Consider the following 19,284-nt stretch of genomic DNA (forward strand, 5'->3'; position numbering starts at 1 on the left):
CACACAGACACACACACACACAGACACACACACTCAGACACACACACTCAGACACACACACTCAGACACACACACTCAGACACACACACTCAGACACACACACTCAGACACACACACTCAGACACACACTCACACACAGATACACACACACAGATACACACTCAGATACACACTCAGATACACACTCAGATACACACTCACAGATACACACACAGATACACACACAGATACACACTCACAGTTGTACACACACAGATACACACTCACAGACACACACAGATACACACAGATACATACTCACAGTTGCACACACATAGATACACACACAGATACACACACACAGATACACACACACAGATACTCACACTCAGATACTCACACTCAGATACTCACACTCAGATACTCACATTCAGATACTCACACTCAGATACACACTCACAGTTGCACACACACAGATACACACACACACAGATGCACACACACACAGATGCACACACACACAGATGCACACACAGATACACACACTCAGATGCACACACACAGATACACACACACAGATACACACACACAGATACACACACACAGATACACACACACAGATACTCACACTCAGATACTCACACTCAGATACTCACACTCAGATACACACTCACAGTTGCACACACACACAGATGCACACACACACAGATGCACACACACACAGATGCACACACAGATACACACACTCAGATGCACACACACAGATACACACACACAGATACACACACACAGATACACACACACAGATACACACACACACACACACACACAGACACACACTCATAAGAACATAAGAAATAGGAGCAGGAGTAGGCCATCTAGCCCCTCGAGCCTGCCCCGCCATTCAATAAGATCATGGCTGATCTGAAGTGGATCAGTTCCACTTACCCGCCTGATCCCTATAACCCCTAATTCCCTTACCGATCAGGAATCCATCTATCCGTGATTTAAACATATTCAACGAGGTAGCCTCCACCACTTCAGTGGGCAGAGAATTCCAGAGATTCACCACCCTCTGAGAGAAGAAGTTCCTCCTCAACTCTGTCCTAAACTGACTCCCCCTTTATTTTGAGGCTGTGCCCTCTAGTTCTAGCTTCCTTTCTAAGTGGAAAGAATCTCTCCACCTCTACTCTATCCAGCCCCTTCATTATCTTATAGGTCTCCATAAGATCCCCCCTCAGCCTTCTAAATTCCAACGAGTACAAACCCAATCTGCTCAGTCTCTCCTCATAATCAGCACCCCTCATCTCTGGTATCAACCTGGTGAATCTTCTCTGCACTCCCTCCAAGGCCAATATATCCTTCCGCAAATAAGGGGACCAATACTGCACACAGTATTCCAGCTGCGGCCTCACCAATGCCCTGTATAGATGCAGCAAGACATCTCTGCTTTTATATTCTATCCCCCTTGCGATATAGGCCAACATCCCATTTGCCTTCTTGATCACCTGTTGCACCTGCAGACTGGGTTTTTGTGTCTCATGCACAAGGACCCCCAGGTCCCTTTGCACAGTAGCATGTTGTAATGTTTTTCCATTTAGATAATAATCCAATTTGCTATTATTTCATCCAAAGTGAATAACCTTGCATTTGTCAATGTTATACTCCATCTGCCAGATCCTCGCCCACTCACTCAGCCTGTCCAAATCTCTCTGCAGACCTTCTACGCCCTCCACACGATTCACTTTTCCACTTATCTTTGTGTCGTCTGCAAACTTTGTTACCCTACACTCAGTTCCCTCCTCCAGATCGTCTATATAAATGGTAAATAGTTGAGGCCCCAGTACCGATCCCTGCGGCACGCCACTAGTTACCATCCACCAACCAGAAAAGCACCCATTTATTCCGACTCTCTGCTTCCTGTCGGATAGCCAATCCCCAATCCACGCTAACACCCTACCCCCAACTCCGTGTGACCCAATCTTCTTCAGCAACCTTTCGTGAGGCACCTTATCAAACGCCTTTTGGAAATCCAAAAACACCGCATCCACCGGTTCCCCTCCGTCAATCGCACTAGTCACATCTTCATAAAAATCCAACAAGTTCATCAAGCACGACTTTCCCCTCATGAATCCATGCTGCGTTTGCTTAATCGAACCATTCTTATCCAGATGGCCTGCTATTTCTTCTTTAATGATGGATTCCAGCATTTTCCCAACTACAGACGTTAAGCTAACCGGCCTGTAGTTACCCACCTTTTGTCTATTTCCATTTTTAAACAGCGGCGTAACATTAGCCGTTTTCCAATCCGCCGGCACTACCCCAGAATCCAACGAATTTTGATAAATAACCACTAACGCATCCGCTATTACCTCTGACATTTCTTTCAGTACCCTGGGATGCATTCCATCCGGGCCCGGGGACTTGTCCACCTTCAGTCCCGTTAGTCTACTAAGCACTGCCTCCCTGGTAACATTAATTGTATTGAGTACCTCTCCTCCTACCAACCCTCTATCGTTAATATTCGGTAAACTATTTGTGTCTTCCACCGTGAAGACCGACACAAAAAACTTATTTAAAGTTTCAGCCATTTCCTCATTTCCACTATTAAATCCCCCTCTCGTCCTCCAAGGGTCCAACATTCACTCTTGCCACTCTATTCCTTTTTATATATTTGTAAAAGCTTTTACTGTCATTTTTTATATTTAGAGCTCAGATAGACACACACACTTACAGATACACACACCAACAAACACACACCGACAAACACACTCATAGATACAAACACTCACAGATATTCACGCACACACTCTTACAGACACACACTCAGAGATTCACAGATACTCACACACAGATACAGGCATACTCACAGATACACACACACAAAGATAGACACACACTCGCAGACACACACTCACAGATATACACACATCACAGATACACACACACTCAGATACATGCACACACTCACAAATAGACACACTCATAGATAGACACACACTCACAGATACATACACACTCACAGATAGACACACACACTCAGATGCACACACTCACAGATACACACACACAGACACACACACAGACACACACTCACAGATAATCACACACAGATGTACACACACACACTCACAGAAACACACACACATAGATACATACACGCACTCAGAGACACACACAAACACACACAGATACTCACATGCAGATATACACACACACTCATAGATACACACATACACAGACACACTCACAGACACGCACACTCACAGACACGCACACTCACAGACACGCACACACAGACAGACACACACAGATAGACACACACAGATAGACACACACAGACAGACACACACAGACAGACACACACAGTCATAGATACACATACTCACAGATAGACACATACACCCACCGATACACAGATAGACACACACTCACGCACACACAGAAGCACACATTCACAAATAGACACACACTCACAGATACGCACACTCACAGATACGCACACTCACACAGACGCATACTCACAGATACTCACACGCATATATACACACACACTCACGGATACACACACGCAGACCCACACACACTCAGATGCACACACACATAGACACACACACTCCCAGATACACACACAGACGCACACTCACAGATACACATAGACTCACACACTCACATGTACTCACACACAGATACACACACACTCTCAGACATACACACTCACAGATGAACACACACAGTCACAGATAGATACACACATTCACAGATAGATACACACACTCACAGATAGATACACACACTCACAGATACACACACTCACAGATACACACACTCACAGATACACACACTTACAGATACACACACTCACACACAAACTCACACACACAAACTCGCACACTCATTGATACACACACAGATAGACACACGCACACATGCACACAGACACAAACACTCACAGATACAGACAGACACATTCACAGACACACACACTCACAGATGAACACACACAGTCACAGATAGATACACACACTCACGGATACACATACAGACACACATACTCACAGTTAGACACACACACTCACAGATACACACACTCACAGATAGACACACACACTCATAGATAGATACACACACTCACGGATACACATACAGACACACACTCACAGATACTCACACACAGCTATACACACACTCACAGATACACACAAACATTCACACACACACACAGATGGACACACTCACAGATATACACAGACACACACCCACAGACACACACACACTCACAGATACACGCAGACACATAGACACACACACACACAGATACACACACACGGATACACACACACGGATACACACACACGGATACACACACACGGATGGACACACACGCACAGAAATACATACACAGATAGACACACACACTCACAGATACACAGACACACACACACACACACCCAGACACACACATTCACATATAGACACACACACTCACATATAGACACACACACTCAAAGATACACACACACTCACATATGCACACACACACTCATGGATAGGCACACTCAAAGATAGAAACGCACACTCACAGATACACACAAACATACACACACACTCACAGATACTCGCACACAGACACACACTCACAGATACACACACACCCTCATAGACATACACACTCACAAATACACACACACAGACAAACACACTCACAGATACACATACACACTCACAGATACACGCAGATATACAGACACACACAGATATGCACACACACACAGACACACACTGACAGACACACACACTCACAGATACACACACACACACAGATACACGCACACACACAGATACACGCACACATAGATACCCACACACTAATTGACACACACTCACACACATACAGACACACAGGCACACAGACACACACACTCACAGATACACACACTCAGATAGACACAAACACACACAAATAGACGCACACACACAGATATACACACACCGACACACCTTCACATACACACAGGTACACACACACAGACACACACGCACAGATACACAAACAGACACACACGCACAGATACACACAGATGAACATACTCACAGATAGACATACACACTCAGATACACACGCAGACACACACACACACACATACTCACATACAGATATACAGATACACACACACAGACACGCTCACTCACAGTCATGCACACACAGACACACACACTCACAGATACAAACACACACTCAAAGATCGATACACACACAGACGCACACTCACGCTCACCCAGACACACACACTCACACATAGACACACAAACACAAAGATACACACACTCTCAGTTACACACACACACACTGACAGATATACAGACACACACTCACAGTCACACGCACACTCACAGACGCACTCACAGACACACGCACACACTCACAGACACACGCACACACTCACAGACACACGCACGCATACACTCATAGACACACACACTCAGACACACGCACTCACAGACACACACACACACTCGTAGATACACACACAGACACACACTCACAGATACACACAGATATCCACACACACAGACACACACAGATGGACAGACACACTCACAGATACACACACACAGGCAAACACACACACAGATACACTCTTACAGACACACACTCACAGATACACAGACAGACATACACACTCACAGATTCTCACACACAGATATACAGACACACTCACCGACACACACACTCACCGACACACACACTCACCGACACACACACTCACCGACACACACTCACAGATAGATACACGCACACACACAGATAGACACGCACACACACACAGATAGACACACACACTCATAGATACACACACACACTCTCAGTTACACACACACACTCCCAGATGGACACACTCACATATAGACACAAACTCAGATGCACACACACAAATAGATGCACACACACTGACAGATATACACACACAGACACACATTCACATACACACAGACACACACTCTCAGACACACACACACTCACAGATAGATACACACACACAGATAGACACACACACTCATAGATACACACACACACAGATAGACACACACACTCATAGATACACACACTCTCAGTTACACACACTCTCAGTTACACACACTCTCAGTTACACACACACACTCACAGATACCCACACACTCACAGATAAGACACATACACACACAGATACCCAGCCACACTCAAATAGAGACACACATTCAGAAACTCACACACATACAGATAGACACACACACACTCATAGATACACACACACACTCACAGATGTATACACACTCACACATACACACACACACTCACAGATAGACAGACTCACAGATACACACACAGGCAAACACACTCACAGATACACACACAGACACACACTCACAGACACACTCTTACAGACACACTCACAGATACAGACACACACACAAACACACACTCACAGATATACACTCTTATAGACGCACACACTCACAGATACACACACTCACAGAGAGACACGCACATTCATAGATGCAAACACTCACAGATACACACACACTCAGATAGATACGCACATACAGACACACTCAGTCACAGATACACACACACTCAGATAGATACGCACATACAGACACACTCAGTCACAGATACACACAGATAGACACACACTCACACACATAGACGCACACACTCTCATTTGGACAAACACACTCTCAGATTCACACACACACAGATAGACACACACATTCACAGATACTCACACACACTCACAGATAGACACACACACACAGATATACACATACAGATAGACACATTCACTCACAGACGCACACACTCACAGATACACACACACAGATATACACACAGATAGACACACACACTCACAGATACTCACACACAGACACACACATTCACAGATAGACACACACACTCACAGATAGACACACAGATAGACACACACACTCACAGATACTCACACACAGACACACACATTCACAGATAGACACACACACTCACAGATAGACACACACACTCACAGACACACATACTCACAGATATGCACACACTCAGATACACACACAGATAGACACACACACAGATACATACACAGATAGACACACACTCACAGACACACGCTCTCAGATACACACAGATAGACACGCACACTCACATACACACACTCAGATTCTCACACACAGACACACACATTCACAGATAGACACACACTCACAGATACTCACACACCCACACACACACTCACAGATACTCACACACAGATATATACACACACTCACAGACACACACACACAGACACACATTCACAGACACACACACTCACAGATACACAAACTCAGACACACACACTCACAGATAGACACACACACAGATATACACACACAGATAAACACATTCACTCAGACGCACACACTCACAGATATACCCACACAGATAAACACACACACTCACAGATACACACACACACAGATACACACAGACACACACAGATACTCACACACACAAACACACAGATACTCACACACAGATACACACATTCACAGATAGACACACACATTCATAGATACACGCACACACAGATAGACACACACTCGCAGACACACACAGTGAGATACACACAGATACACAGACACACACTGACACTCACACACAGACACACACACTCACAGATAGACACACACACTCACAGACACACACACTCACAGACACACACACTCACAGACACACACACTCACAGACACACACACTCACAGACACACTCAGATACACTCAGATACATACACAGATAGACACAAACACACTCACAGATACACACAGACACACTCACAGATACTCACACACAGACACACACATTCACAGATAGACACACACTCACAGACACACACACTCAGATACACACACACATAGACACGCACATTCACAGATACACACACTCAGATTCTCACACACAGACACACCCACACACTCACAGACACACACCCACACACACACAGACACACACTCACAGATACACAAACTCAGACACACACACTCACAGATAGACACACACACACAGATATACACACAGATATACACGCACACTCACAGATATACACACACAGATATACACACACACTCACAGATATACACACACAGATATACACACACACTCACAGATACACACACAGACACACACACACAGATACTCGCACACAAACACAGAGATACTCACAGACACGCACTCACAGACACACTCACTCACGGACACACACACACAGATAGACACACACTCGCAGAAATACACAGTGAGATACACACACAGATACACAGACACACACTGACAGATACTCACACACAGCCACACACGTTCACAGATAGACACACACACACTCTCAGATACACACACGCACACTCACAGATACACACAGGCACACACTCACAGATATTCACACACAGATAGACACACACACTCACAGATAGTCACACACAGATAGACACACACACTCACAGATAGACACACACAGATAGACACACACACTCACAGATAGACACACACAGATAGACACACACACTCACAGATAGTCACACACAGATAGACACATAGATAGACACACACAGACACACTCAGATACATACACAGATCGACACACACACACTCACAGCTACACACACACAAAGACACACACTCAGATACATACACGGATAGACACACACACACTCGCAGATACACACAGACACACACTCAGATACTCACACACAGACACACACACATTCACAAATAGACACACACATTCACAGATACACACACACACTCACGGACACACACTCAGATACATACACAGATAGACACACACACACACAGATAGACACACACAGATAGACACACAGATAGACACACACTCAGATACACACATAAATAGACACTCACACTCACAGATACACACACTCACAGATTCTCACACACAGACACACACTCACAGATAGACACACACAGATATATACACACTCAGACGCGCACACACACACATTCACAGACATTCAAACTCACAGATACACACACACAGATACACACACACACACAGATACACACACACACAGATACACACACACACACAGATACACACACACACAGATACATAACAGATACACACACACACACACTCAGATACACACACACAGATAGACGCACACACTCACAGACGCTCACATTCAGATACACACACAGATGGGCACACACACACACAGACGCACACATTCAGATACACACACTCACAGATACACACACTCACAGAGTGTGAGAGGGAGACATGTTCATGTGTGTGGTTGTGTGACAGATGTGTGAGTGTGTGCGAGAGAGAGAGAGACATGCATGTGTGTGAGCGAGATGTGTGTGTGAGAGAGACATGTGCCTATGTGTGATTGTGTGACAGGGACGTGTGTGTGTGTGTGTGTGTGTGTGTGTGTGTGAGAGAGAGAGAGAGAGTGTAAGTGAGACTTGTGTGTGTGTGATGATCTAAACCAAACAGGGGCGCAGTTTTCTGGCAGTAGTTTCTGGAAGAGCATTTGTTTACAAGTTGTACAAGGTTGGAGCAGGACTGAGTCCATGGGTTTGTCTTTTCCATGTAGTTGTAAGTTTGATATCAATCCTTGCTGTCAGTATTTTGGGAGAGTAAGAAGTCTCACAACACCAGGTTAAAGTCCAACAGGTTCATTTGGTAGCACGAGCTTTTGGAGCGTTGCCCCTTCCTCAGCTGAGTGAAGAGTTGTGTTTTGGGAACACAACACATTTACAATCAGAGAGCAAGTTCAATCCAATCCAAGCTTCAGGGCAGAGAATTATCCTTTCAAAATTCAAACTATCCAGTTTTGTTTTATCTTTCCCCGTTCTCGAGCATTGAGTCCCCCCCCCCCCGAACCCACACATCAATCTGTGGTTGTTTCAATAACTGTATATAAACAGGAATACAGAATCTGAAGATTTCAGTGCAAGGTGGTCACACTCTGTTTCCCCTCAGACAGTGTTACAGTAAGAAGTTTAACAACACCAGGTTAAAGTCCAACAGGTTTATTTGGTAGCAAAAGCCACTAGCTTTCGGAGCCTTAAGCCCCTTCTTCAGGTGAGTGTGAGTCTTCACTCACCTGAAGAAGGGGCTTAAGGCTCCGAAAGCTAGTGGCTTTTGCTACCAAATAAACCTGTTGGACTTTAACCTGGTGTTGTGAGACTTCTTACTGTGTTTACCCCAGTCCACATCATGACAGTGTTACTGCACAGGGACAGTGCCTCACTGTAGCAATAGCACCCTCTGCTGAATAACTGTGCAAATGCATCTCCTCACAGAAAGTGCTGCAAATACCCAGCAAACCTGTCGAGAAATAGTTAACACATTAATGCAACATGGCTTCTTCAATTTGTTATTTTTATTCAATTTGGAATTTAGAGGGAAAATCTTTCTAGCAAGTTAATAAATCCCCCCCTCCCGCTATATAAAGTGAGGAAGATAATTCAGAGATCGGTGACTCAATGAATCCTTTCCGCGGCCCTGGGTAACAGTTTAGCTCCACATAACTCTCCTCTCCCCACTCCAATCTAAATCACAACTTCATTGGCAGCTGAAATAAAAACCCCTGACTAGCAACAAGTCCCACACACTGAACTGGATACTGAACAGCTCCAAGTAATACAATGGTGAGTCTTTACTTTGTCCTGGGAGGTTGGATTTCTTTTGAAGTGTTTATGCAGGACTCTGCCTCATGGTAGATAAGCCCAGTGTTAAACATAGAACAGAACAGGCCCTTCGGCCCTCGATGTTGTGCCAAGCTTTGTCCAAAACCAAGATCAAGCTATCCCACTCCCTATCATCCTGGTGTGCTCCATGTGCCTATCCAATAACCGCTTAAATGTTCCTAAAGTGTCTGACTCCACTATCACAGCAGGCAGTCCATTCCACACCCCAACCACTCTCTGAGTAAAGAACCTACCTCGGACATCCCTCCTATATCTCCCACCATGAACCTTATAGTTACGCCCCCTAGTAACAGCTACATCCACCCGAGGAAATAGTCTCTGGACGTCCACTCTATCTATCCCCCTCATCATCTTATAAACCTCTATTAAGTCGCCTCTCATTCTCCCCTGCTCTAAAGAGAAAAGCCCTAGCTTCCTCAACCTTTCCTCATAAGACCTACCCTCCAAACCAGGCGGCATCCTGGTAAATCTCCTCTACACTCTCTCCAATGCTTCCACATCCTTCTTATAGTGAGGTGACCAGAACTGCACACAATATTCCAAATGTGGTCTCACCAAGGTCCTGTACAGTTGCAGCATAACCCCATGGCTCTTGAACAGGGGGATTGAGTTTATCAACGCTAACACACTATAGGCCTTCTTCATGGCTCGATCCACTTGAGTGGCAACCTTTAGAGATCTGTGGATATGGACCCCAAGATATCTCTGTTCCTCCACAGTCCTCAGAACGGCAGAGTTCTGAGGAATGTGGAGGAACAGAGAGATCTTGGGGTTCATATCCACAGATCTCTGAAGGTTGCCACTCAAGTGGATCGAGCCATGAAGAAGGCCTGTAGTGTGTTAGCGTTTATTAACAGGGGGTTGGAGTCTAAGAGCCATGTGTTCTCCCTTATTTACTGAATTGCAACCTTTAAATAACCTATAATGACAATATTTTACCAGAGTGGGACACAAAGTATCAGCGGGACTTGTAGAAATCCAACTTCTTTGGAGCGGGACCCTATCAAAATATTTGTTGTCACTTGAAGACAGCGAGACTTTGTAAAAACATCCCAATGGAGAGGAATGGGAGGAAATACAGATGACTTTGTGTCTTTATTTGCTAGTAGAGGTTAAAACACAGAGGCTTGTATAACAGCAGTAATATGGGTGCACCAGGATTAAGCAGTTAGCAATCAGAGATAGTCTATTTTACCTTAGCTTTCTATCTGGGTAATCCTGCAAACATTATTGGGTAATAAGTATTACCCAGACTCCTTGTAAAGAAACCATTTTTACTTCAATTGTACTTCCAGCAAACACCAACCTCCTGAGTAACAGATAACTTGTTCTACCCCGAAAAGTTATCTTTCATTTTTAAACATCTGAGACAGAATGTCTAAGTAGGAAAGGTCGTCAAACAATGTAGGACCTACATTCAAAGTACGAACCTGCATTAGTAAAGCTCTTGGTAACATCCTCAAGGCATCCCAAAATGTTTCACAATGAACTTCCACACAAATAATCAATGTGGTGAATGATCAGTAAATCTGCTTTTCGGAATGTTGTAATGAACCAGGACACCAGAACTGAACCATCTTTTGAAATCTTATTCCTCTGCCCACTGATTAGGCCTAACCTCGAGAACTAAGGTTGCAGTAAATACTGGGTGGGACCTGGCCTCCATTCAGCCCATAGGCTGATCTCAGTCCACACCATCACCACTGCCCGACATGGATCCAGACCATCACCACTGCTTGATCTGGATCCACACCATCACCACTGCCCGACCTGGATCCAGACCATCACCACTGCCCGACATGGATCCATACCATCACCACTGCCCGACCTGGATCCAGACCATCACCACTGCCCGACCTGGATCCAGACCATCACCACTGCCCGACCTGGATCCAGACCATCACCACTGCCCGACCTGGATCCAGACCATCACCACTGCCCGACCTGGATCCAGACCATCACCACTGCCCGACCTGGATCCACACCATCACCACTGCCCGATCTGGATCCAGACCATCACCACTGCCCGACCTGGATCCAGACCATCACCACTGCCCGACATGGATCCAGATCATCACCACTGCCCGACCTGGATCCACACCATCACCACTGCCCGACATGGATCCAGATCATCACCACTGCTTGATCTGGATCCACACCATCACCACTGTTCGATCTGGATCCAGACCATCACCACTGCCCGACCTGGATCCAGACCATCACCACTGCCCGACATGGATCCAGATCATCACCACTGCCCGACCTGGATCCACACCATCACCACTGCCCGACATGGATCCAGATCATCACCACTGCCCGACCTGGATCCACACCATCACCACTGTTCGATCTGGATCCACACCATCACCACTGTTCGATCCGGATCCACACCATCACCACTGCCCGACCTGGATCCAGACCATCACCACTGCCCGACCTGAATCCACACCATCACCACTGCCCGACCTGGATCCACACCATCACCACTGCTCGATCTGGATCCACACCATCACCACTGCCCGACATGGATCCACACCATCACCACTGCCCGACCTGGATCCAGATCATCACCACTGCTCGATCTGGATCCACACCATCACCACTGCCCGACCTGGATCCAGACCATCACCACTGCCCGACCTGGATCCAGATCATCACCACTGCTCGATCTGGATCCACACCATCACCACTGCCCGACCTGGATCCACACCATCACCACTGCTCGATCTGGATCCACACCATCACCACTGCCCGACCTGGATCCACACCATCACCACTGCTCGATCTGGATCCACACCATCACCACTGCCCGACCTGGATCCAGATCATCACCACTGCTCGATCTGGATCCACACCATCACCACTGCTTGATCTGGATCCACACCATCACCACTGCTCGATCTGGATCCACACCATCACCACTGCTCGACCTGGATCCACACCATCACCACTGCTTGATCTGGATCCACACCATCACCACTGCTCTTACTAATACCAATTGCTTCATTCTTGTCATTCTATGACCTGACTACACCAGACCACTGCAATGTGCTGCAGTCCGACATGGTGGCATTGCCCTCCAATCTCAGCCCTGCCTTTGTTTCCTTTTTCTTTCCCACCATTGGTGTCAGGAACTTTAGCCATCGTTTTCCTGCACCCAAATTCTTCATCACTTTCAAAAGTCAAACCAAAACCCATCTCTTGGTCCACATTTTGTCACCTCCTCCAATAATGTGGTGATCAGAACGGCACATAGTACTCAGCAATGACCCAGTGTTATATACGGTTCCAGCATGACCTCTTTGCTCTTGTATTATATGCTTTGGCTAATAAGGGCGAGTTGTTAGCGGTGCTGCCTTTCAGCACTGGGACCCTAGGTTCAATTCTGTCTTAGTTCAGTGTGTGTGACGTCTGCATGTTCTCCCCATTCCCAGGTTTCCTCCCATAGTCCCAAGGAAGTGCAGGTTAGGTGGGTTGTCCATGCTAAATTCTGTGTGTCAGGGGATTAGCAGGGTTGTTTAAACTATGTCCCTATTTTAGACTCCACCACTGGTGAGACATTCTCAGCATCTGGAGTACAACGCAGAAAGATTTCTGAAGTTGCTTTAGTTTTAACTTCTGCCAATGTCTGGTTGAGAATTTAACTCCATTTCTGAGCAGACAGGATACAAATCTCAATAAATTAAAAATACAGCAATTTCAGAGATCACAACTAATATCCAAATTTTCCATCTCCTTTAAAAATTGTTTATGTAGAATCATGCAGTGCAGAAGAGGTCCTTCAGCCCATCGAGTCCATACCAACACATTAGTAACACCTGAATTCCCACCTAATCCCACTGACCAGCACTTGGCCCATAGCCCTGAATGTTATGATGTGCCAAGTGCTCATCCAAGTACTTTTTAAAGGATGTGACTCTCCCACCCTCCCAGGCAGCGCATTCCAGACCACCACCACCACCTCTGGATAAAAAGGTTTTTCCTCACATCCTCCCTAAACCTCCTGTCCCTCACCTTGAACCTGTGCCCCCTCGTGACTGACCCTTCAACTAAGGGGAACAGCTGCTCCCTGTCCATGCCCCTCATAATCATGTACACCTCGATCAGATCGCCCCTCAGTCTTCTCTGCTCCAATGAAAACAACCCAAGCCTATCCAACCTCTCTTCATAGCCTGTCCAATTCAAAGTATTCTCAAAACTTTTTAACGATCGGTCATGGGGGGATGGTTTTCCTTGATGTTGCAGCAAAATGTTTAACAACACGAGTATTTAAAAATACACAAAAAACTTATTGATATATTTATTACATAACATGTTTAATATAGTATATTTTCCATCAAAAATATACTGCAATATAATTGTTAATTCAAAAACCAAATCCATCCAGGAATTATTTTATAAAAGAGAAGTGCTACAACAGTGTGTAAGGTTCCATAGAAACAGTTACTTCATTCTAGACAATTCTTGAATATCAGGTCAAGCAAGGACAGTCTATTGGAATAACTGGCTTATTGCTGATCCAACCTACTCATTCTGAAAATCCACTCCATCTAAAAAAAAGGCACTTAAGACCATACTTTCAGCAATGACGCATTATTTTTAGATTTAGTTTCACTTTTCCAGAATCCCGAAAGTACTGCTCGCACCAGGAACAGGTACAAAAAGATATTGCTGTTAGATTATTTTTAAAAGTAGGTGAAATACTCAAAAGGTACCTCTGATAGGCAATCCCAGTATCAGGATCTGAACAGATATGGCCACTTGTTGTATGACAAAAACATAAAAACATAAAATAGGATCTAGAGTATAAAACACCCCACTGAAAACAGTCCCTACTCAAAACTGCCCTTTTCCTGGAGTGATAGTTTGTGTTAATTTACTTGGAGAAATTCTAGTAGAGCAGAATCTGGATAAATGCATATCTAATCCAATCTTTATTTTGATTCATATACTGAATTTCAATGGTGTATTTATTCAGTCCCGTTATGAAGTAGATTAAAGCATAGTCCTTGGAAGATTAGCTAGACATCTATCAGAATTCAGCTGTTTTGCCTCTGAAAATTCAGCTAGTTACAGACCTCCTTCGCTTTCATTCCAACCATTATAGCGGAATGGCTTTCGTTCATTGTAGAACAAAGGCTGACTTAGTATGAGGAACCTGCCTGTTTTAGAAAATATTTAACAGGTTAATTATTTGGAAACAGGTTGAAATCGGTGTCCACCATCTGAGCCTTCCTTGCTGCGTGAAGTTAATGCTTCTTCTCATCAGCATGACGCACTCTGCTGCAGCGAGTGCTCACAAACGTTCTGTTAAAATGTAGCTCGCAGTCTTTTATTTTCTTCTCGTAATCTCTCATTTTCTGCCACCAAAGCTTCGTTAACAGAATATCTTTCAAGTAAACCGTGGATTTCATTCTGAAACAAGAGTGTAATATTTCTTGAGTCAATTGACAAGTTTACATCACAAATCCTCTCAGAAACAAATTAAACGTACACTAAGATAAACTATATAATTCTAAAATAAAGCATAGTTTAAACAACTGAGATTCCTTTGAAAATGAAAGGATGCCATTTTCCTTAGTACCATTCTTTTCATTTGCCATTTCAGTTTTTAGGCTTCCTCCCACTTTCTCTACGGTTCTCCTAATATTTTCCCTTAGGCTAAAAAGTAGGGCCCCCAGAGTGGCAATCTCTGGGCTGCTCCCAATGCCTAGGGCCAGTGAGGCTAGGAATAGGGAGATAGTACAATTGAACGCTTGGCTAAAGGACTGGTCCAAGAGGGAGGGCTTCATATTCCTGGATCACTGGGAAGTTTTCAAGAGAGGAGGGCACCTGTACAAGGACGGGTCACAACTAAATTGGAAGGGCACGAATATCCTGGCTGGGACTTTTGCGAGTGCAGTTCGGGTGGGTTAATATGGCAGGGGGGTGGGGATCAAAAAATTAGGTCTACAAGTGTAGAGGCTGGGGACAAGCTTGGGGCCAGGACAAGGTTGGCAAAGAAGAAGAGCACTCTGGGGGAGGATGACCTCACTGGGCCTGGAGGTCTGGAGTGCTTATACTTCAATGCAAGGAGTGTAGCACATAAGACAGACGAACTTAGGGCCTTAATGCTTACAAGGAATTTGGATGTGGTTGCAGTGACAGAGACTTGGTTGAAAGAGGGACAGGACTGGCAGCTGAATATTCCGGGGTACAAGTGTTTTAGGCGAGACAGAGGAGGGGCAAAAGAGGTGGGGGAGTAGCAATATTAGTTAGAGAGCATATTACAGCGGTGCAGAGGGAGGACAATTCAGAGGGGTCGTGTAACGAGTCACTGTGGGTGGAGCTCAGAAACAGGAAGGGCGCAGTCACTGTGTTGGGGGTATACTACAGGCCCCCTAACAGCCCAAGGGAAGTGGAAGAATGGATATGTCAGGAGATAATGGATAGGTGCAGGAAAAATAGGGTTGTTGTAGTGGGAGACTTCAATTTCCCTGGTATAGACTGGAAATCGCGTAGGGCTGGGAGTCTGAATGGGGAGGCATTTGTAAAATGCGCACAGGAAGGTTCTTTGGAACAATATGTAGATAGTCCGACTAGAGAGGGGGCTATACTGGACCTAGTACTGGGGAATGAGCCCGGTCAGGTCTTCAAAGTTTTGGTAGGGGAACATGTGGCAAATAGAACATAGAACATAGAACATTACAGCGCAGAACAGGCCCTTCGGCCCACGATGTTGCACCGACCAGTTAAAAAAAAAAAAAACTGTGACCCTCCAACCTAAACCAATTTCTTTTCGTCCATGAACCTATCTACGGATCTCTTAAACGCCCCCAAACTAGGCGCATTTACTACTGATGCTGGCAGGGCATTCCAATCCCTCACCACCCTCTGGGTAAAGAACCTACCCCTGACATCGGTTCTATAACTACCCCCCCTCAATTTAAAGCCATGCCCCCTCGTGCTGGATTTCTCCATCAGAGGAAAAAGGCTATCACTATCCACCCTATCTAAACCTCTAATCATCTTATATGTTTCAATAAGATCCCCTCTTAGCCGCCGCCTTTCCAGCGAAAACAATCCCAAATCCCTCAGCCTCTCCTCATAGGATCTCCCCTCCATACCAGGCAACATCCTGGTAAACCTCCTCTGCACCCTCTCCAAAGCCTCCACATCCTTCCTGTAATGTGGGGACCAGAACTGCACACAGTACTCCAAGTGCGGCCGCACCAGAGTTGTGTACAGTTGCAACATAACGCTACGACTCCTAAATTCAATCCCCCTACCAATAAACGCCAAGACACCATATGCCTTCTTAACAACCTTATCTACTTGATTCCCAACTTTCAGGGATCTATGCACACATACACCTAGATCCCTCTGCTCCTCCACACTATTCAAAGTCCTCCCGTTAGCCCTATACTCAACACATCTGTTATTCCTACCAAAGTGAATTACCTCACACTTCTCCGCATTAAACTCCATCCGCCACCTCTCGGCCCAACTTTGCAACCTGTCTAAGTCTTCCTGCAAACTACGACACCCTTCCTCACTGTCTACCACACCACCGACTTTGGTGTCATCAGCAAATTTGCTAATCCACCCAACTATACCCTCATCCAGATCATTAATAAATATTACAAACAGCAGTGGCCCCAAAACAGATCCCTGAGGTACACCACTTGTAACCGCACTCCATGATGAATATTTACTATCAACCACCACCCTCTGTTTCCTATCCGCTAGCCAATTCCTGATCCAATTTCCTAGATCACCCCCAATCCCATACATCTGCATTTTCTGCAGAAGCCTACCATGGTGAACCTTATCAAACGCCTTACTAAAATCCATATATACCACGTCCACTGCCTTGACCCCATCCACCTCCTTGGTCACTTTCTCAAAAAACTCAATAAGGTTAGTAAGGCACGACCTACCTGCCACAAAACCATGCTGACTATCACCTATCAATTCATTACTCTCCAAATAACTATAAATCCTATCCCTTATAATTTTTTCCAACATCTTGCCGACAACAGAAGTGAGACTCACCGGTCTATAATTCCCGGGGAAGTCTCTGTTCCCCTTCTTAAACAATGGGACAACATTCGCTAACCTCCAATCTTCTGGTACTATACCAGAGGCCAACGACGACCTGAAGATCAGAGCCAGAGGCTCTGCAATCACTTCTCTTGCCTCCCAGAGAATCCTTGGATAAATCCCATCCGGACCAGGGGATCTATCTATTTTCAGACCCTCCAGAATATCCTGCACATCCTCCTTATCAACTGTAATACTGTCTATTCTACTCCCTTGCAACCCAGTGTCCTCCTCAGCTATATTCATGTCCCCTTGCGTGAACACCGAAGAGAAATATTGGTTCAATGCTTCACCAATCTCCTCCGGTTCCACACATAACTTCCCTCTGCCATCTATAACTGGCCCTAAACTTGCCCTAACCAACCTTCTGTTCTTGACATACCTATAGAACGCCTTAGGATTCTCTTTAACCCTATCCGCCAAAGTCTTCTCATGTCCCCTTTTAGCCCTTCTAAGCTCGCTCTTCAACTCCCTC

General features: G+C 45.3%; 1 protein-coding gene across 7 annotated transcripts in view; it reads right to left on the minus strand.

Annotated features, from left to right (window-relative positions):
• Positions 1-15,015: 15,015 nt before the first annotated feature.
• Positions 15,016-19,284, minus strand: part of nedd1 (NEDD1 gamma-tubulin ring complex targeting factor) — a 52,021-nt gene continuing 47,752 nt past the window's right edge. For all 7 annotated transcript variants that reach the window (XM_078235156.1, XM_078235160.1, XM_078235161.1 and 4 more), the window contains one exon: positions 15,016-16,142. In XM_078235156.1, coding sequence (XP_078091282.1) covers positions 16,038-16,142 — 105 coding nt within the window. In that variant the 3' untranslated portion in view covers positions 15,016-16,037. The remainder of the gene's footprint in view (positions 16,143-19,284) is intronic.

This window comes from Mustelus asterias, chromosome 19 (genome assembly GCF_964213995.1).
Source record: "Mustelus asterias chromosome 19, sMusAst1.hap1.1, whole genome shotgun sequence".
Lineage (NCBI taxonomy): Eukaryota > Metazoa > Chordata > Chondrichthyes > Carcharhiniformes > Triakidae > Mustelus > Mustelus asterias.